At 38.4% G+C, this 16,408-nt stretch overlaps 1 protein-coding gene and 1 long non-coding RNA gene across 2 annotated transcripts in view; one reads left to right on the forward strand and one right to left on the reverse strand.

The window, feature by feature from the left end:
- The window catches only part of frem3 (Fras1 related extracellular matrix 3), a 35,104-nt gene extending 22,021 nt beyond the window's left edge, over nucleotides 1–13,083 (reverse strand). The window contains exons 1-2 of the mRNA XM_048196646.1: nucleotides 7,520–13,083; nucleotides 7,318–7,407 (exon numbers count right to left, since the gene is read on the reverse strand). Coding sequence (XP_048052603.1) covers nucleotides 7,318–7,407; nucleotides 7,520–12,548 — 5,119 coding nt within the window. The 5' untranslated portion in view covers nucleotides 12,549–13,083. The remainder of the gene's footprint in view (nucleotides 1–7,317; nucleotides 7,408–7,519) is intronic.
- Nucleotides 1–16,408, forward strand: part of LOC125272076 — a 62,267-nt gene that overhangs the window by 16,092 nt on the left and 29,767 nt on the right. The gene's annotated exons all lie outside the window — the stretch shown is intronic.

The raw sequence follows: 16,408 nt of genomic DNA on the forward strand, positions 1-16,408 counted from the left end.
TAATATTCAATAAAACAGCATCATCATGTTGACAGTTGGACTTCATCTTTACCACTCTCCTCAGTTTAGGAAACGGCCCAGCCTGACATGACAGCATTGGCTATGACCAAGCTCAAGTGTCTGACAGCTCTGCCTAAAAATATAGAACTCATTTATCATTTTTATCTTTGCCCTAGTTTGCTGAAGGCCCGTTAAAAACATTAAAGTTGATTGACATAGAAGATGTGAGGGAGCCTCATAGAAATTAGATGTTTTATCTCTTGTTAAGCTTTCACAGGAGTGTGAATACTGTGCACATCTCAGGAGCATTACTAATGCACCAGTTAAGATCTTACTCTATAGCTGAGCACATTAACACATGTTAAAAACAAGGTGATTTATTAAACAAAGGCACAGTGCAAAGAAAACGAAGCATGTATCAAAGGCTTAATGGAAGGTGAACCGTATCGTAGCTCAGCCAAGTGCCTATTTCTTTAGGAGACAATTTTCTCAGGCACACTGCCCAGTTTGAGTATGAGCTGATATTGAGCTTAGTGAGGCTGTATCAGAGGATTATTAAATGGACAACATGCAGACAGAAGGCTCTCTTTCAGTTAAGAATCCAGCAGTCACCTGTGAGACGCAGGGCCCTGTGACGTTTCTTTGGGCCTGGATAAGGGCACTTTGTCTGTCAGATTATGGAAAATATTTCCACATGCAGTGGAGACAATGTCCCTCTATTCAATAAATTCTGCACACAAATTAATGTATCTTGATTATACTGCATAAATGTATATTATATAGGAACAATTAAATGCATAAAAGCATCAAAAAGACAATCACAAGATACAATACTTGGCCATAAAAGTCTGTAAATTAAGAATGTAATTTACCGTGGTACTAAAGCCATACTGACATCTATTTTTTCTTCCCTCTGTTAGAGTAATGTTAAACATTTTTAAATTCAATTGAAATTCTGTATTGCACGTTTCACAATAAATACCATTCTAAAGCAGTTTTGCTGAGAATATTGCTTTACAGTGGTAAAGAGACACTGTTGAAAACTAGGTCTGTGAATAGAATAAAATAATCATTACTTTCTCAGTGTTTAGAAAGCAGAATGAAAAATGAAATTAATAATATAAAATTGGTTAAATGTGCATTAGATATATTTAATATCTTATGCTGACATTCACTTTGACAGCCCTAAAAATGTATTTTGTAAAATCTTTTTTTTTTCTCTCTCTCTGATTTTCCATGGACCCCTTTTTGTGGCCCACTGGTCAATTTTCCAAACTTATGTTCCAAAACCTAGTGACCTTCCTATGTAGTTCACTTTGAACAGACCCTTTATAACTGTGTAATCTAAAGAAATGCATTAACAAATTATGTTTTGATCTGCTATCACTAATGTACTCTCATTTCCAGAGTGAATTTAGCCCTTAGAGTTTACAATCACCTGAGGCGATTTCCTGAAGAGTTTTATTGCTATGTTTGGAAGGCAGGTGCTGTTTAACAGTGACTGTGGAGGCCACCTCAGTTTTCTGACTGTGCACTTTTTCTTCTCTTTCTCACACCATTTCTCAGTCTGTTTTCAGATTCCAAGAGAGGGAACTGACAGCTGTATCCTCACTCCCTGCACTTATCCCCTCCCTTGTTCTCCCCTTTTGTCAACTTTTATCTGTGCATGGGAGCAACAACTGAGGCGGACAGCAGGCACTGTCTGGGTGGCCCAAACCCACTGTCATGGTTCTTTCTGCTTCTTTCTACACTCTAGGGGGATTTGTGTCTACAATGAACAAACAACACAAAAGTGTCTCCTTGTGAAAGCAGAATGTTTTCTCATGAGTGTTTCAGACCGTTTTCTCAGAATGTTGTTTTTAGTTCACTATAAGTCATGAGAATCAGAGCAGTGCAATAGCAGTTTTGTGCTGTTACAAAGTATTTAATTTAAGGGTTTGTGCTGTAAGCTGGAGCGGCAGTAAAGATCAGCATCAGTGAGTGGTGCTAACTCATTTAATGGGTTCAGGCGTCATAGGGGGATGTCTGAAGCGCTGGAGGTATTTATGACTGCAATAATATATAAAAAGAATGCAGGGCTAAGTAATGGTCACATTCTCACTCATTCAAGTCACCCCAGCCTTTGATATTGCAGAAGAAAAGAAAAAAAAAATGATAAGAACTGAACCAACACTAATTAAAGCGTTTACATATAACCATAGTTTTGTATTTGTTTCAGACTGGCAGTAATAATTCTACAAGGAATTAATGGTTTTGTTGCTATTATGCTTAAAAATACAACTTTTGCTTGTAGAAAGTCTCATGTGTTACATGCATCAACTCAGTGTTAAGTATAGAGTTTGATAGTTCTGATAGATCTTCACTTCAGTGCCACAAGTCAATAGAATAGTTATGTATATAAGAGCCACAGGCATGGGAGGGAATGCTAGGAGGATATCATCATTCACTGCCAGAAGCATATTGCAAGACTAAACTAGCCTAATATCTATATACTTTTATATTGATCAGAACTAGGGCCAAGTTAAGTATCCTAAACATGAGAATGTATGGCTATTCTTCAGATTAGACCCAAAACTATCTTGTATCTCTAAAACTAAACTTATCTCGAGGCAACTTGAAATCATATTCAAATATGGGTCACAGCTTTCTGACCTGAGAAGCTTTAGCCATTTCCTCTGCATCTAATAATGGCATCTCACAAGTACCAAGCTTGGAAGTCTATGTCAGGCGTCTCATGTAATTCCAGGCATTCCACTGGGGGAATATTTGACAACTGGACACTGGCAGGTACTGTACTTGTCCACGTGACATTTGCAAAAAGCCAGGCACCTGATCCCCAAACTGCAGGGTGATGAATTATGGCATGGCAGACCAGCCACATCTCTTTTGACACCAGTCGCCTAAGTTGTCTGTGGTAGGCAGAGGGAGAGAGATCTAGAGAAAGTACTCTTTAAAGGAAAAGGCACCATAGGGTGATCTCAAGGCTCAGGTCACAGGAAGAACTCTGCCATCTGTGAGAGATAAGAATAACCCCAGAACCATGAATCATATCCTTTAGCACTCTCACAAAATATCATAAATCTGAGAGTTGCAAGGAGGAACTAGATCAATGACGATGTGGCTCCTGTGTTTAGTGTGGTTGTGGCAGCCACTGGCACCATAGAGCAGTAAATCTTTTGGGTGTTTACATGTCTGAGACACAGATTAGGTGCAGACGTCTATGATGAAAAAGAAACCTCCAAACTTGAGAAAGTTATAGAATCTGTTTTGTATACCTCGAAATTAAAGACTATGGCTTTTTTCCAAAACCTTGTGAGCTACAGTAGCGTACTGTCCACTGCCTACATAGGCAGCTACTTTCTAAGGCAGCATCCTAGCTGAAAGAGGACATTGTATTTGACTGTTTTGGAATGCTATACATAGGCATTAATTTGCACCGGAAATAACAGTAGACTCACATTGATTTCAGTTGAGTTTGGTGTTAGAATGTTGCTAAACTATCAATGTGATACTCTAAAAAGCATTAAAAATACACCATACACATGAATATTGAGCCAAATAATCAACATTTAGTCAAAAATATACGTTTTAAAAGTAAAAAGTACTAATCAACATTTGTATAATTTTGTCTGCCCTCTTTTATTATTATTATTATTATTATTATTATTTTTACAGACTTGTTGCAGAACAGATACATGCGATGCCTCCTTTTTTTGAAGGTACGTTTTAGAACAATCTACAGAGCGCCTATGATGCCTCAAAAGGTCACAAGGTTTTGGAGCAGAATCTATGTTTAAGCGCCCTGGCTTTTCACAAATACAGACTTTTGATGGTTTTTTTTTTTTTTGGAAGAAAATTGTTGGAAGAAAATCCAAATCCAACCAAGCAGTATGATCTTCTCCATCTTTTACATCTCAAAAGAAGAATTAGGCAAGGGGAAGCCCCAAGGTTTTCAGCATATCTTGTGATGGCTTTGAGTTTCAGCCAGGCATAGAGGGATCTTTGAAAAAAGATCTGTTAGCAGATCTCTGCTCCTTGACACACACACATCCCTGTCTGCAATGACTTCTACACTTACACCGGGTCAGTGTAGCTGGAGCCACAAATCTCAGAGGAAATGCATTCCACCATCTAACAAATGATCATATAACATTGATTTGGATATGAGTTATGGCATAGATATATAAGCTTAATTTAAAATGGTGGATGGGTATCCAAATTAAGTCCTTTGTGGTTTAACTTAGCAAATTGGAAGGAAACTGATCAAAAAGCCGCATGACCTACCCACTATTAAGACCATTATTTGTGCTACCCCTTCAAAATATTGTGTGTAGTCCAACAGCAACTGAACTGAAATATTACCACCTGGCTCACACTGCACGTAACCCTCATATTATGGCCAGCATTCTGCTGGTATCTATAACATCAACTCCTTTTCACACCTCGTCTTCACCCCTTCTGGTCTTGGAAACTCTGACCTTTATATGCATGTGTGTATTAGTGTATCCCCTTGTAGCATGCAAGCTATTGTGCCATAGCGCTTTTTTTTTTCTCTCTAAGGTCCTAGTTTGTGTGCAAGCATGTTTTGTTTAGGGTCTGTGAGACCTTAAAGGTAGTGTAGGCAATTTCAGAGAGGCTAGCAATAGCAAGCTAGCTTTGAAAGCATGAGATCTCACCCACCCTTCAGAGTGTCTCCAAAGCCACGCCTCCTTCAAAACACATGATTCAAAACAGAACACAGCAGAGTTTGCAAAGCATCACAAGATGAGAGACTGCATCAAATTACCTCATGTCTCAAAGCACATTACATTAATAATGAACGTAAACAACTTACAGAGCTTTTACTTGTACCACCTGACTGCTGTAGATTCATTTCAGCGTTAAAAGTGCTGACATAGAAATGCATAAATCCGAGTCTGAGGACGTGAACAGTTCCGTATATAAAGTCATGGGATGCCATGTTGTAATTATGGTTACGACATGGTGTGAACGCAGCATAAGCTTGTTGTTTTGGTTGACTGATTCGGACCGAATGCAATGATTGGATAAAGGTCTTTTTTTTTTTTTGTCCTGAGGCTTCCCCACAAGATATATGTGCTGTACATGTTTTAATATTTAGACCACTTCTATTAATGATTGCTATCAGGATGTGAAGACCAGTATATAAAAAAGTACACTGCCTACACTGCCTTTAAGGCCTTTTCATTAACCCCTTTATGTTCAAGGATCGGCGACGGCCTCACGTGTGACATTGTTTACATTGATCGCTTGTTTACAATACATTTTATCAAGTAAAATGATCAAGTTGAGTGAAATTTATCAAGTTGTTTGAAAGATACAAGAATGCTGATTCAACCTGTACAAGCATTATACAATCAAGATAACTTTATAGTAGTTTTTTGTTATTCTGTATGACCGTAAACAATTTCCTAAGACAACAAAAGGGAGGGGGCGCCCTTACCTTTTTGTGTCATGGAACTGTAATGTTTGGCAGTATAATGGTGACATCGACGTTTTTTCCATGGGAAGAGTCCAGTACAGGATTTCCATAGTAAATATTTGTCCAAAAGCATGCAAACTGGTATAAAAATCGATATAACTTCTATTGTTTACATCCTGTAAGCGCTATTCACGGGTGCGCTGTCATGTTTATTCGACGAATTGTCCACATCTAGCGCTTTATTCAATGAAATATAACTTATCACACACAAAAAGCATTCTTATCGCTTTATAATATTAAGATAGAACCACTGAAGTTACATGAACTGTTTCAAATATGTATTTAGTACCTTTATGGATCTTGAGAGGTGCAGTAAAATTGCTAGCAATGGAAGCCTCACTGAGCCATCGGATTTAATCAACAATATCTTAATTTGTGTTCCGAAGATGAACGAAGGTCTTACGGGTGTACAACGACATGAGGGAGTAATAAATGACATTATTTTCATTTTTGGGTGAACTAACCCTTTAAGGCAAACTCTTAATTCAGCTGATACTTTGACATGTTCTAGTCTTATTAGAACTAATTATTTTTGATAAAATGTAATCTCTGAAAAGTGCAACCTATTTTATTAATAACAAAACAAACAAAGAAACAAAACAGTAATATCGTGTTTTGACTAAATCTGGGAATATGAAAGGGAAAAAAAGAATTAGAAATAAGGTTAATTTTAAAAATGACTATTATTGCTTTTACAGAATTGGGGTCTTTGGAACCCCAAACATAAAGAATATATAGTCAGTCTTAACCAAAGAGGAGAGTTACTTTGAGAATTGTATATGTAAACACACTGTCTCAGTGAACCTGTTCCATTCTTTTAGCCTATAGCCTAAAGGAATTTTAGACATTGTGACATGGCAATCTAAGCTTTTTAAAATGTACTCACAAACAGTATCCTCCAAACAGTAATCATTTTTAGTCCTGGCTTCTTTTTAGTCTGTCTAAATGTTATTGTTTCTACCATCTTGGCTAGGCCTCTGACAGCGTGTATCTTTTTTGGCTCTTATATTAATGACTGCCTCCAGCTGAAATGCTGCCAAAAAGACAGTGCCAGCCAGCCCTAGTGCATGCTTCAGTTCCGACACAGCTAAAGAGCCATAAGTTAAACTACTAACAAGCAAATGTCTGCTCCTTTTTAAATTTACAATAAATGAATTTTAACAGAGACACAAACTCATGGGTCATTTGTGCAGATCATATGAATTAACATTGACAGTGAATTGAAATACAAGTACAAAATTAAACTTTAGACAAAAAACAAAAACAAAACAAAAAAAACCCACAAAGTTACTGGGAATTACTTAGACATTTAGACAAAAAAAAAAAAAAAAGAAGCTTGATCCTCACTCCAAGCATGTTAGCCAATTTCTATTAGTTGCTGACCACCAAAGCTCTACCCACTTGTTCAGGCTCATCCAAGTTGAAAAAAGTTTCTTTGTTTAATCCTTTGTTTAAAGTGTTTCCTTTTCTTGTCTGAGTGTGTGTGTTATGCTGAGGCGGCATACAGTAGCATTTCCAAATCTCACAGTTAAACTCAGAAAGTGTTGGCATTTTGATCAGATAAAATTAAGAAGCATTGAATCACCACATTTGTTCCAATCTTAGTACTATTAAAATTTAAATAAATTGTGTTTTCTGTTTACTTTTTAATATTGTCTGACAAAGAAACACTCTCCTAATTATGAGCCTGCCTAGAAAATTCCCCTTCAGTGAAATTGATTTAAATAAGTAACTGAAAGCTTGGAAATTCCAACAGCAGCTTTAGTGACACATGACACTTTTAGTTAATGAGAGGGGCAAGGAAGAGACATTCTTACCATTGTCTTCCACTGTGAAGTAGAATATGTCACTTGTGGCATTGGACCCATCAAGAAGCACATAACAAATCTTCATATCATCAATATCGGCTAATGACGAGAAATGAGAGTGTGAGAAGTTGGAGATTAATAAATCTTAAATAACAGTGACAGGTTTTGCATAAAATACTTAGGAAACAAAAGGAAAATAAGTATAACTTACCCTGTGAGAAAGACTTGATGCTATCATTTCCCAAAGCAGAATTCATGATAAAGCCATGAAGAGGGGTCTCGGTTACAACATACTTAAGCACTTTGTTTGGGCTGTCTCTGTCCTCAGCCTTTAGAGCTTTGCTGGTTATCAAAAATCCAAGGTGCCCAGTATGAAGAACCCTAAGTGTGGGTGCTGCTTTGTTTACAATGATTTGAGGCACCCCATTGTCCACTGTGCTAATATGAATAATCATCATCTGAGGCTTACGAGTTTCATATACAGTATCAGGGAAAACATAAAATTCAGTGTGAGTCCCATCAGTAATTGTGAAAGAGAAGCTGTCTTCATTTGTCTCTGTGCCATCATGCCTATAAGTAATAAGGTTTTCATTTAGATCCTGCTTGGTAAATGATGTAATGACTTGTGTTCCATTGAACAGAAGCTGACCGTGAACTGGCACTTGAGTCACTACAAATCGCAGCAGGTTGTCTGGTGTGTCACGGTCCTCCACTGTCAATTCAAAGGGTGTGATCAACTTGGTTTCTCCCTCCCCCAGCACCAGCTTGTTGATCGTCAAGACTGGCTTCTTGTTGTCGACATCTGTAATGGATACACGGAAGGTGCGGAAGACAGGGTTATAGCCATCTGTCACCTCAAACTCAAAGCTGTCCATCTTCACTTCATCGTCAGATGTATGGATGTAGTAGATCTTGTTTCCAGCTAGCTGCAGCTGAGTGAAGGTGGAGATGGGCACCCCTGGGAGATCAGTACTTTCAAGATGGCCCCTGCTAGGAGCACGAGTGATGCTGAAACTTAGATATTCATCTGGACTGTTGATGTCAGTTGTGCTGAGAAGGTCTGTGGTCAAGGTGACCTTACCTCCCTCTTTGAGGGTCACACCCTTGTTGATAACATCAGGAAAGACCATGTCCATGCTGCCAATATTAATGTAGAAGTAGCGGTCAATGAGGGGATTGATTCCATCAGTTACGTCAAACTTTAGCAGGTCACGGACACCCTCTTGGCCTGTGTGTATGTACTGAATCAACTGTTTGTCAAGTTCATCTTGAGTGAAATTCATTCCAATACTAATGTTGCCGATTACATCTCCATGTTTGGTAACTCTATGAAGGTAGCCTTGGCCAGGGCCATAACGGATAATGTAAGTAAGCTCTTTGTCCTCAGAATCCAGATCTGTGGCCTTCAGGACTCTGTTACTAATTACTTTGGTTTCTCCAATTTCTACTTCCAGGCCATCGTTGATGGCCATCCTTGGGGTTTCATCATCAACAGGAATGACTATTATGACAACCTTCTCTTCGACAGTGTGCTTCCCATCAGTGAGTCGAATTTCAAAACTGTCTTCCTTGGTTTCAGAGTCATCATGCTCATAAACAATATTGGAAGCCTCCTTTATTTGCTCTAAGGTAAATTTCGCCACTGGAACTGTCCCAGTGCTCAACTGCTGAACTATGTTTCCATGTTTTGGGTTTTTAAGTATTTCAAAAACTAATTCATCACTTGGGATATCTGCATCTGCAGCATTCAAAATAGGAGTGTCAATAACCAAGCTCATCCCCTCCATGACAACAAATTCACGAATGAAAATCTCTGGCTTTTCATCATTGGCTGGGATAATGACAATGGGGAAAAAGTGCCTTTCTGAAAAGTTAATGCCATCTGAGCAGCGGAAAGTGAATCTGTCCTCAACTGGCTCCACACCCTTGTGAATGCTTTGGACATAATAGATGTGACCTAGACCAACGTCTTTAATGGTGAATGCAGTGATGGCAGTGCCTACTCTTGATTTTTCAGACCCAGGAGCTGGGGAGATGTTCTCCACATAGCCAGATGTGGACTGAACGATGATAGTACACAAGATATCATCATTATCAGTGTCAATGTCCTCAGCTTGAATGTGCTCCAATGTGATAACATTTTTCTCACCCTCGACTACTACAAACTGGCCACCTACATTAACAATAGGTGGAATGCTGTCTACAGGAAGAATGGTGACATGGACACGGACCCCTTGAACTTTGTTGCCACCAACAACCCATTCATCCGACATGTCAGATATTGTGAGATTGAATGAATCATGCTCTTTGATGGGGCCGATTTCACCACTAGTGTGAACATAGACGACCACGCCATTGATTATGTCTTGCTGGGTAAAGCGCTCAGCAGGAGCTCCATTTACCATTATTTCTCCTAGCCTAGGAGGCTCCTCAACTATGAAAGTCAGCATGAGGTCATCTGTGTCTTCGTCACGACCCTGAATAACATTGCTGGTGATTTCTGTTGCACCATTCTCAAGTACATCAATGGAGGCCCCTAACAAACCTGCCGGTAACATAATTTTTGGAGTTTCATCATCGACAGGCTTGATGCTGATCTTGACAACAATGGGGACTTCATGGAAGCCATCACTAATGTCCAGCTTAATGACATCATGAAGAGATTCTTCACCACTGTGGATGTAGGCGAGTCGGCTGTTTTCAATGTCCTCCAGCACAAATGTTTCCCCATTAGACATGTCAATTCCTAAATATTGCAGCTGCCCAAACCTGGGAATCTGGGTCACTATAAATTTAATATTCTCATCCTCAGTGTCCTGGTCCGAGGCATCAAGTTCATTTTTGGTTATTATATAAGTATTTCTCTCTAGAACAGTGAAACCAGTATTCGTGATTACAGGGGGTTTGTTGTCAACAGGCTGTAAAAAGATTGTAAAAAGTCCATCAACAGAATTACTGGCAGTGTCCTCCACACTGAATGAAAACTGGACCACTTTTGGAGTAATACCAAGCTCTTGCTCTGGGGGTTTGTATGCCACTTTATGGTGGTTGACCTGAGCTTGCGTAAACTCACTGATTATGATATCAGGGTTATCAGTCAGTACAATAGCACCAAGAGGAACAGGGCTGTTTTCATCTGTGTCAGTAGGAGGTTTGATGATGGTGTATTTAAGATCCCTGTCATCACAGTCCAGATCTGTGTAGCGTAGAAATTTCTTCTTAAAAAATGTCAGCTCGTATTCTTTGACTGTCATGTGTAGTGTGGTGCCAGGGTAAAGTTCTGGAGGAATGTCATCAACCGGGTGGATTTTAATAATGAACACATGCTCTCCTGATTGATTCGGTGGGTCATTGTCATCCTGGACTCTAAAGGCAAACTGGTCAATCACAGTGGTGGTACTATGAGGTCCTTTGTGACGATAGAACAGCTTCCCATCCAGAATATCCTGCTGAAACCATTCTGTCACCACCTGTTCAAACATCTCATCTGTTGCACTAAATTTCCATGCAGATGGATCTGGAGGAGGCTCCACCTGTTTGATGAGCAGCTCACCAATTTCTGAGTATGGCTCTTCTAATATAAATTTTATTGTTGAATCCTCAGAGTCAATGTCAGTGGCACTCAGGATAAAGGGGGAGATTTGCATCACTTCATTTTTAAAAAGCACAATACCAGTGTTTGCATTTATAATAGGGGGTTCATCATCAGTTGGGGCAATTGTGATAGGGAACAAAAACTCCACTTCATTACTGCCATCAGTCATTCTGAATATAATGTTGTCACTGTAGGTATCGCTTCCATCGTGCTGGTACATAACAATGCCAGCATCTAGATCAGCTGTAGTGAAAAATTTTCGTTGAGACCCTAGCACAGTCAGCTCTCCATGTTTCAAGCCATCAACAACAGTAATCTTCACATCATCAAGATTATCTTCATCACTGATCTCTAAATTTTGTGAGCTGGATAGTGGTCTTGATTGACCCTCAAAAAGCAGCTGTCCTGTATTTTTGGTTACCACCGGAGCTAAAGTGTTCATTGGCTTCACAACAATCATGAATGCAAAAGTATCAGAAACAGCCCCATCAGTGTCAACAATTTCAAATTCAATCTGGAAAATTCTTTCTACGTCTGAATCCTCAGAGGGAGGTTTGTAAGCGATCTTCAGGTCTTTAATATCTCTCTGATGGAAAGAAGTGATTGGCTGGTTTTGATCATCTGTGCTGATAATATAGCCCTGCTGATAGCCCAAGGGAGATGTTATGTTAAAGATTAAATCATCAGAATCAGATTCAATATCCTCAGCTGCCAACATATCTGAAGTAATGGCTGTCATCACAAATTGGTCAATCTCCATCATCATCATAGATATAAAGCTAGGCTTTGGTGGTGTATTTTCATTACCCTCTTTGATTCTAACCATTATCTGGAAGTGTTCTTGTTGAATAGTATTACCATCATTATCTTGTACTTCTACTAGCATTGGAATATAGTCTCTGTTAGGAGAGTTGGTGGTTGCGGTGTGTTGATACTGAATTCCCTTCTTGACAAAATCATCACAATTAATCATCTGGCCATTAACAGAGTTATCAGTAAGACTACCATACCTGGGAAGTTTGCCTGCACCAACCAGTGTGGTCACCTTGCATGTAGTGACACCATCTTCAAATGCAAACTCCAGAGTTTTTTTGTCAATTGGGTTGCTAAGCCCATTGAGCTTATCCACAACCAGAGGCATGTTACGAGTGAGAATCTCCAGTTGCTGAAAGACCACCTCTACTTCAAGAATGAAAGGAACCACCACTGTGTCTGTGTTGGAGTCATACCTCAGCTGCAGTTTAATGTGATCTTTGCTTGGGCTCCGGGAACCAAAATGAGTATATTTCACCTCTTCTGCACCAAAAGCACAGGGGAACTTCTTGGGTGTTAGCATTCCAGGTCTTTGGGCCAGTGGGTCATTGTCCAGGACTGTAATGTGACAGCGGTCTCCTTCGTGCACTTCAGTCACAAGGTCATTAATAGGATCCAGATAGATGGAGCGTCCAAAGGGAACTCTAATCCCATTGTTGGCTACCAAGATTGTTTCAGCAGTAGGTCCAGATCTGTGCCTGTGGCGGAAAGCCGTGTCGAACGGATCTGCGTCCACTTTAGAGAGACAACATCCTAATGAAATCACTATAATAAGGCACTTCAGAGGTGCTCCTGCTGCACTCAGTCTTCCTCTTTGCAGACAACCAGCCATATCTACAGCTAGTTGCACTGCATAAACTTGCCAAAATAGATGCACTGCAGTGTCCAAGTAAGATTTAGGATGGTGCCCTTGATTTCTCAAGGCTTGGTATTGATTTCTCTGCTATGTTTCCCCCCTCTCTATCCTTACACACAGTACAAATGCAGCCAACCTACTGAAGCACTGCAGGTAATACTTAACAAGGGAGATAGTGACAGCACAAAGCTCCACCCTCAGTCCAACCTCTCCATTGGCTAATTTAAGGCAGCACATTGGACGGCCCCCCAAAGTGTTGCTTTCACTCTAGCCCTCCCTCCCCTTTTCTCCTTCCTTACCAACTGAAAGCAAAAAAAGTTTCAAATTAAGACCAGTAACATATCTTTTCCTAGAGAAATAAAATTGGAAAGAAAAAAAAAAGAAAAGAAAAAAGACAAGCATGTTCTGTTGTGAAATTCTGAAGTCTTTATTTATGTCGCTACTGATTTGTGATATGTTTGACAAATGCTTCAAGGCATAGAAATGGATGTGGTTGCCCAGGAACTTTTTGTTCATGGTCTAAAAAATGGTTGATTCATCTGATGTTTAACTTATTTTTCATGAAAATTTCCTCTTTAAAAGTATCCATTTAGTTTACTTTGCCAAAATAATAGATATAGCCAAAGACAGCGCCTTCTGTTGGAGTGTTGCAATATTGTAAAATTTTGGAATTTGGCATCTAATAAATTATATTAAAATGTAAACAGTTTTAAATTTAATATATTCCCACAATTGATATAAGCATTTGTGATTTCAAATAAATTAAAATAATTATTTTAAATAAATTGTGTGAGCGTGTGTTTCATGTATACCCTACGTTATGGACACAAAATATTCCCACAAGGATGGCAATATCTAAAATCCTTGTCCTTTTGGGGGCACTATTTTTTTTATTTTTTATTTTTTTTTATCCCCATGAGGAAAACAACTTATAAATCTTATAATACTAAGTGATGTTTTTTTGGAAAATGTAAAAATGTAAAAAAAAAAAAAAAAAAAAAAAAAAACTGTGATGGGGAGGTTTAGGGGTAGATTTAGGTTAGGGGATAGAATATACATTTTGTACAGTATAAATCATTATGTCTATAGAATGTCCCCATAAAACATGAAACCTAATTTGTGTTTGTCTGTGTGTATTTGGTACTTTTTTTTTTCTATTGTTTTTCTGTTCTGCAGTTCACATGCTTATAACTTGGGGGTTACCTCATGGGGCAGTTGAAAGGTCAAACCACACAATACTCAGTCCAGTTGGTTAAACAGGTGGACAGAGGGTATCCAAGTGCCCTGCATTTTATTGGAATGATAAAAATGGATTTTCTTTTTGATTTTACGTAATTCTTCTAGTTACACAAGCATTCATGGAAATAATCAGCAGCGCCAAGTTGTTGAAAGGTATATTCAGGGACATTTCCTAATGACACTTTGTTTGCCAACCATAAGCATAGTTTGACCTATAGCTTGATTCACAGTGATCCTAACAGGCATGATGTCCTGCTGCCTGCCTGAAAAATCCTCTCATATAATTTTATTTCTAGAGAGTCCAAATATATCTTTTGCAATTGCAGTCACTGGGGATGGGATTTTAAATGCGTCCACCGGATGATGATGGAAATCCCCCATGCCTGTCAGGAGTACATAGAGTTTATCTCTTAATGTGACACATGATCTAGCGCGCCAATACAAGCATCCAGCATCAATTGCGAAAAAAAGGAGGATAAATAGCTTTAATTTTTTGTGGCCTTGTTTATTCATTTACTTTATCTATAAGCCTTATTTATTCATACTTATAAAAAAAAAAGGACAGCTTTGAAACGCTGCTTTATTTTGTTCATGTTTATATGTTGCGACTTTAGCTTAGCATGACCTAGCTGAAGTGAGAATCAGGGTAGATACTTGAGAATACATACTGTGTATGGAAACCTTGTGGTCACATCTAGATATAAATACCCTCTTTCCATTTATGGAGCAGTGTTTCAAACGGATATATGGGAATTGATACCACCTCACATATCCGATTAAATGACCAATAATATTTTTGTTTTGGTCATCATTTTCTCAGATATCTGACATTTCCTGTTTTTTTAGAACTAATCAACTTCATTACTGTTAACTCAACAAGAGTAATTTACTTAAAGCATCATATTACTGAACATATACATGTGTTTAATTATGTCCCAAGATACAGTTAATCGCATGTTTTCCTGGTTAACACTTTATAATAAGGTTCAATTTGTTAACAATAGTTAATGCATCAGGTTTCATGAACCAACATTGAACTTTTTACATTTATTAATCACAGACATAATTAAATATATTTAAAATATGACTTCATGAACACTTTTTTTGTAACTGTTAATTACTATTTATTAATTATTTTATGTTTAGTGTTTATAAATACTAAAATTTCTACATCTCTACATCTAGTTTGCGTTGAAGTTATTATTTGAAGAATTAGCATTTAGATTTCCCTCTGGCCCAGTGACCCTCACTAGGTTCAGATAGAAGTTTTCTTGAATTTATGGGTTTAAATGTACTGTGATCCAGACCTTTCAGCACATTGTGAACCAGAAATCCTTTGGAGAACACAAAGGTCATAAATCTTCATGGAGAGTAAATATACACAGAATTTAACAATGCAAATCGTATAACTACCGTTCCACTAATGAATTGTTTGATGCCTTTAATAACATGAACCAAAATAAAGGACACTCTGTTTATTTGAATACATGTTTGGGACAACACTACACCACTCTTAGCAACCCTTGTGAAAAACCCCTGTTAGCATTCGCCGAATAGCAAGCATGCCACGGCTGCTTGATGAGTCTGTTTCTATTTTGTTACTTTGCTAAAATAACTTTTGGTGCACTTATAACCGATGCATAGTCAAACACCTAAAGTGGACACTTGGTGTAGTACTGAGTGATTAGTGGAAACCAGTCAGCACAGCACTATAAATTTAAACTTTTTCAGATTAAATTATAGTTGTTCTGATCTCGAAAACACAGAGCTCCACATAGAAAAGGTGGAGCATATACATATAGTCATAGACTAACTAAAAACTTGATTCATCAATCATTTGCTTAGAAACAAAAGTCATATTAATCATTATTGACAGTATTACCAGGTCCAGTAACGTTATATCAGTCTCCCAGCATTACATCTGACATTTTAACCTATGGCTACATCCAGCTGTATGCAGCAGTTGTGGCCATGTTTCACTGTCTCAGGATACATAGATTACAGACGAACGCCGCCACCAGCACTCAACCCTTCACCTCTTCAGCCATAGTACAAGTCAAGCATGCTAACAGACAACATGCTACTATGTCAATACAGTCATGGTCGGGCACAAGAAGGGTGCCTTTACATGTCCCCCAATAAAGTGAAAATATTGTCAAGTATGTTGACAGCCACATGCTAATCAATCAGCACTTGTATATAAATTCTGTCACTTTAAAGCAGGCAACCTTTAGTACCTTTAGGACATGTTTTATTATTGGGTTCCTAAAAGAATGTTAGGATGTTCTGTGCTTTACGTTATTGTTATTATAATATTACTTTATATGGAAACCTCATCAACAACAAAACTGAGTATGATTGCAATGAAATAAAAATTCATCTTTCTGATGAATTTCATCCAAACTTTGACTGCTTTAGTTCAGGGCAGGTTTCAGTGGACCAAGCCCTAAAGTCATGGCAGTTATGTTATTCAGCTTTGCCAGCATCAGCCAAAACTCTCTCTGCTTCAGAATAACTCTTTCCCAGAAAGGACGGCAACGTTTTCGCATTGCTTTCGCACGTTGCAGCATCCCAATCATCCACTGCTGAAAATATAC

Source organism: Megalobrama amblycephala, linkage group LG7 (genome assembly GCF_018812025.1).
Source record: "Megalobrama amblycephala isolate DHTTF-2021 linkage group LG7, ASM1881202v1, whole genome shotgun sequence".
Lineage (NCBI taxonomy): Eukaryota > Metazoa > Chordata > Actinopteri > Cypriniformes > Xenocyprididae > Megalobrama > Megalobrama amblycephala.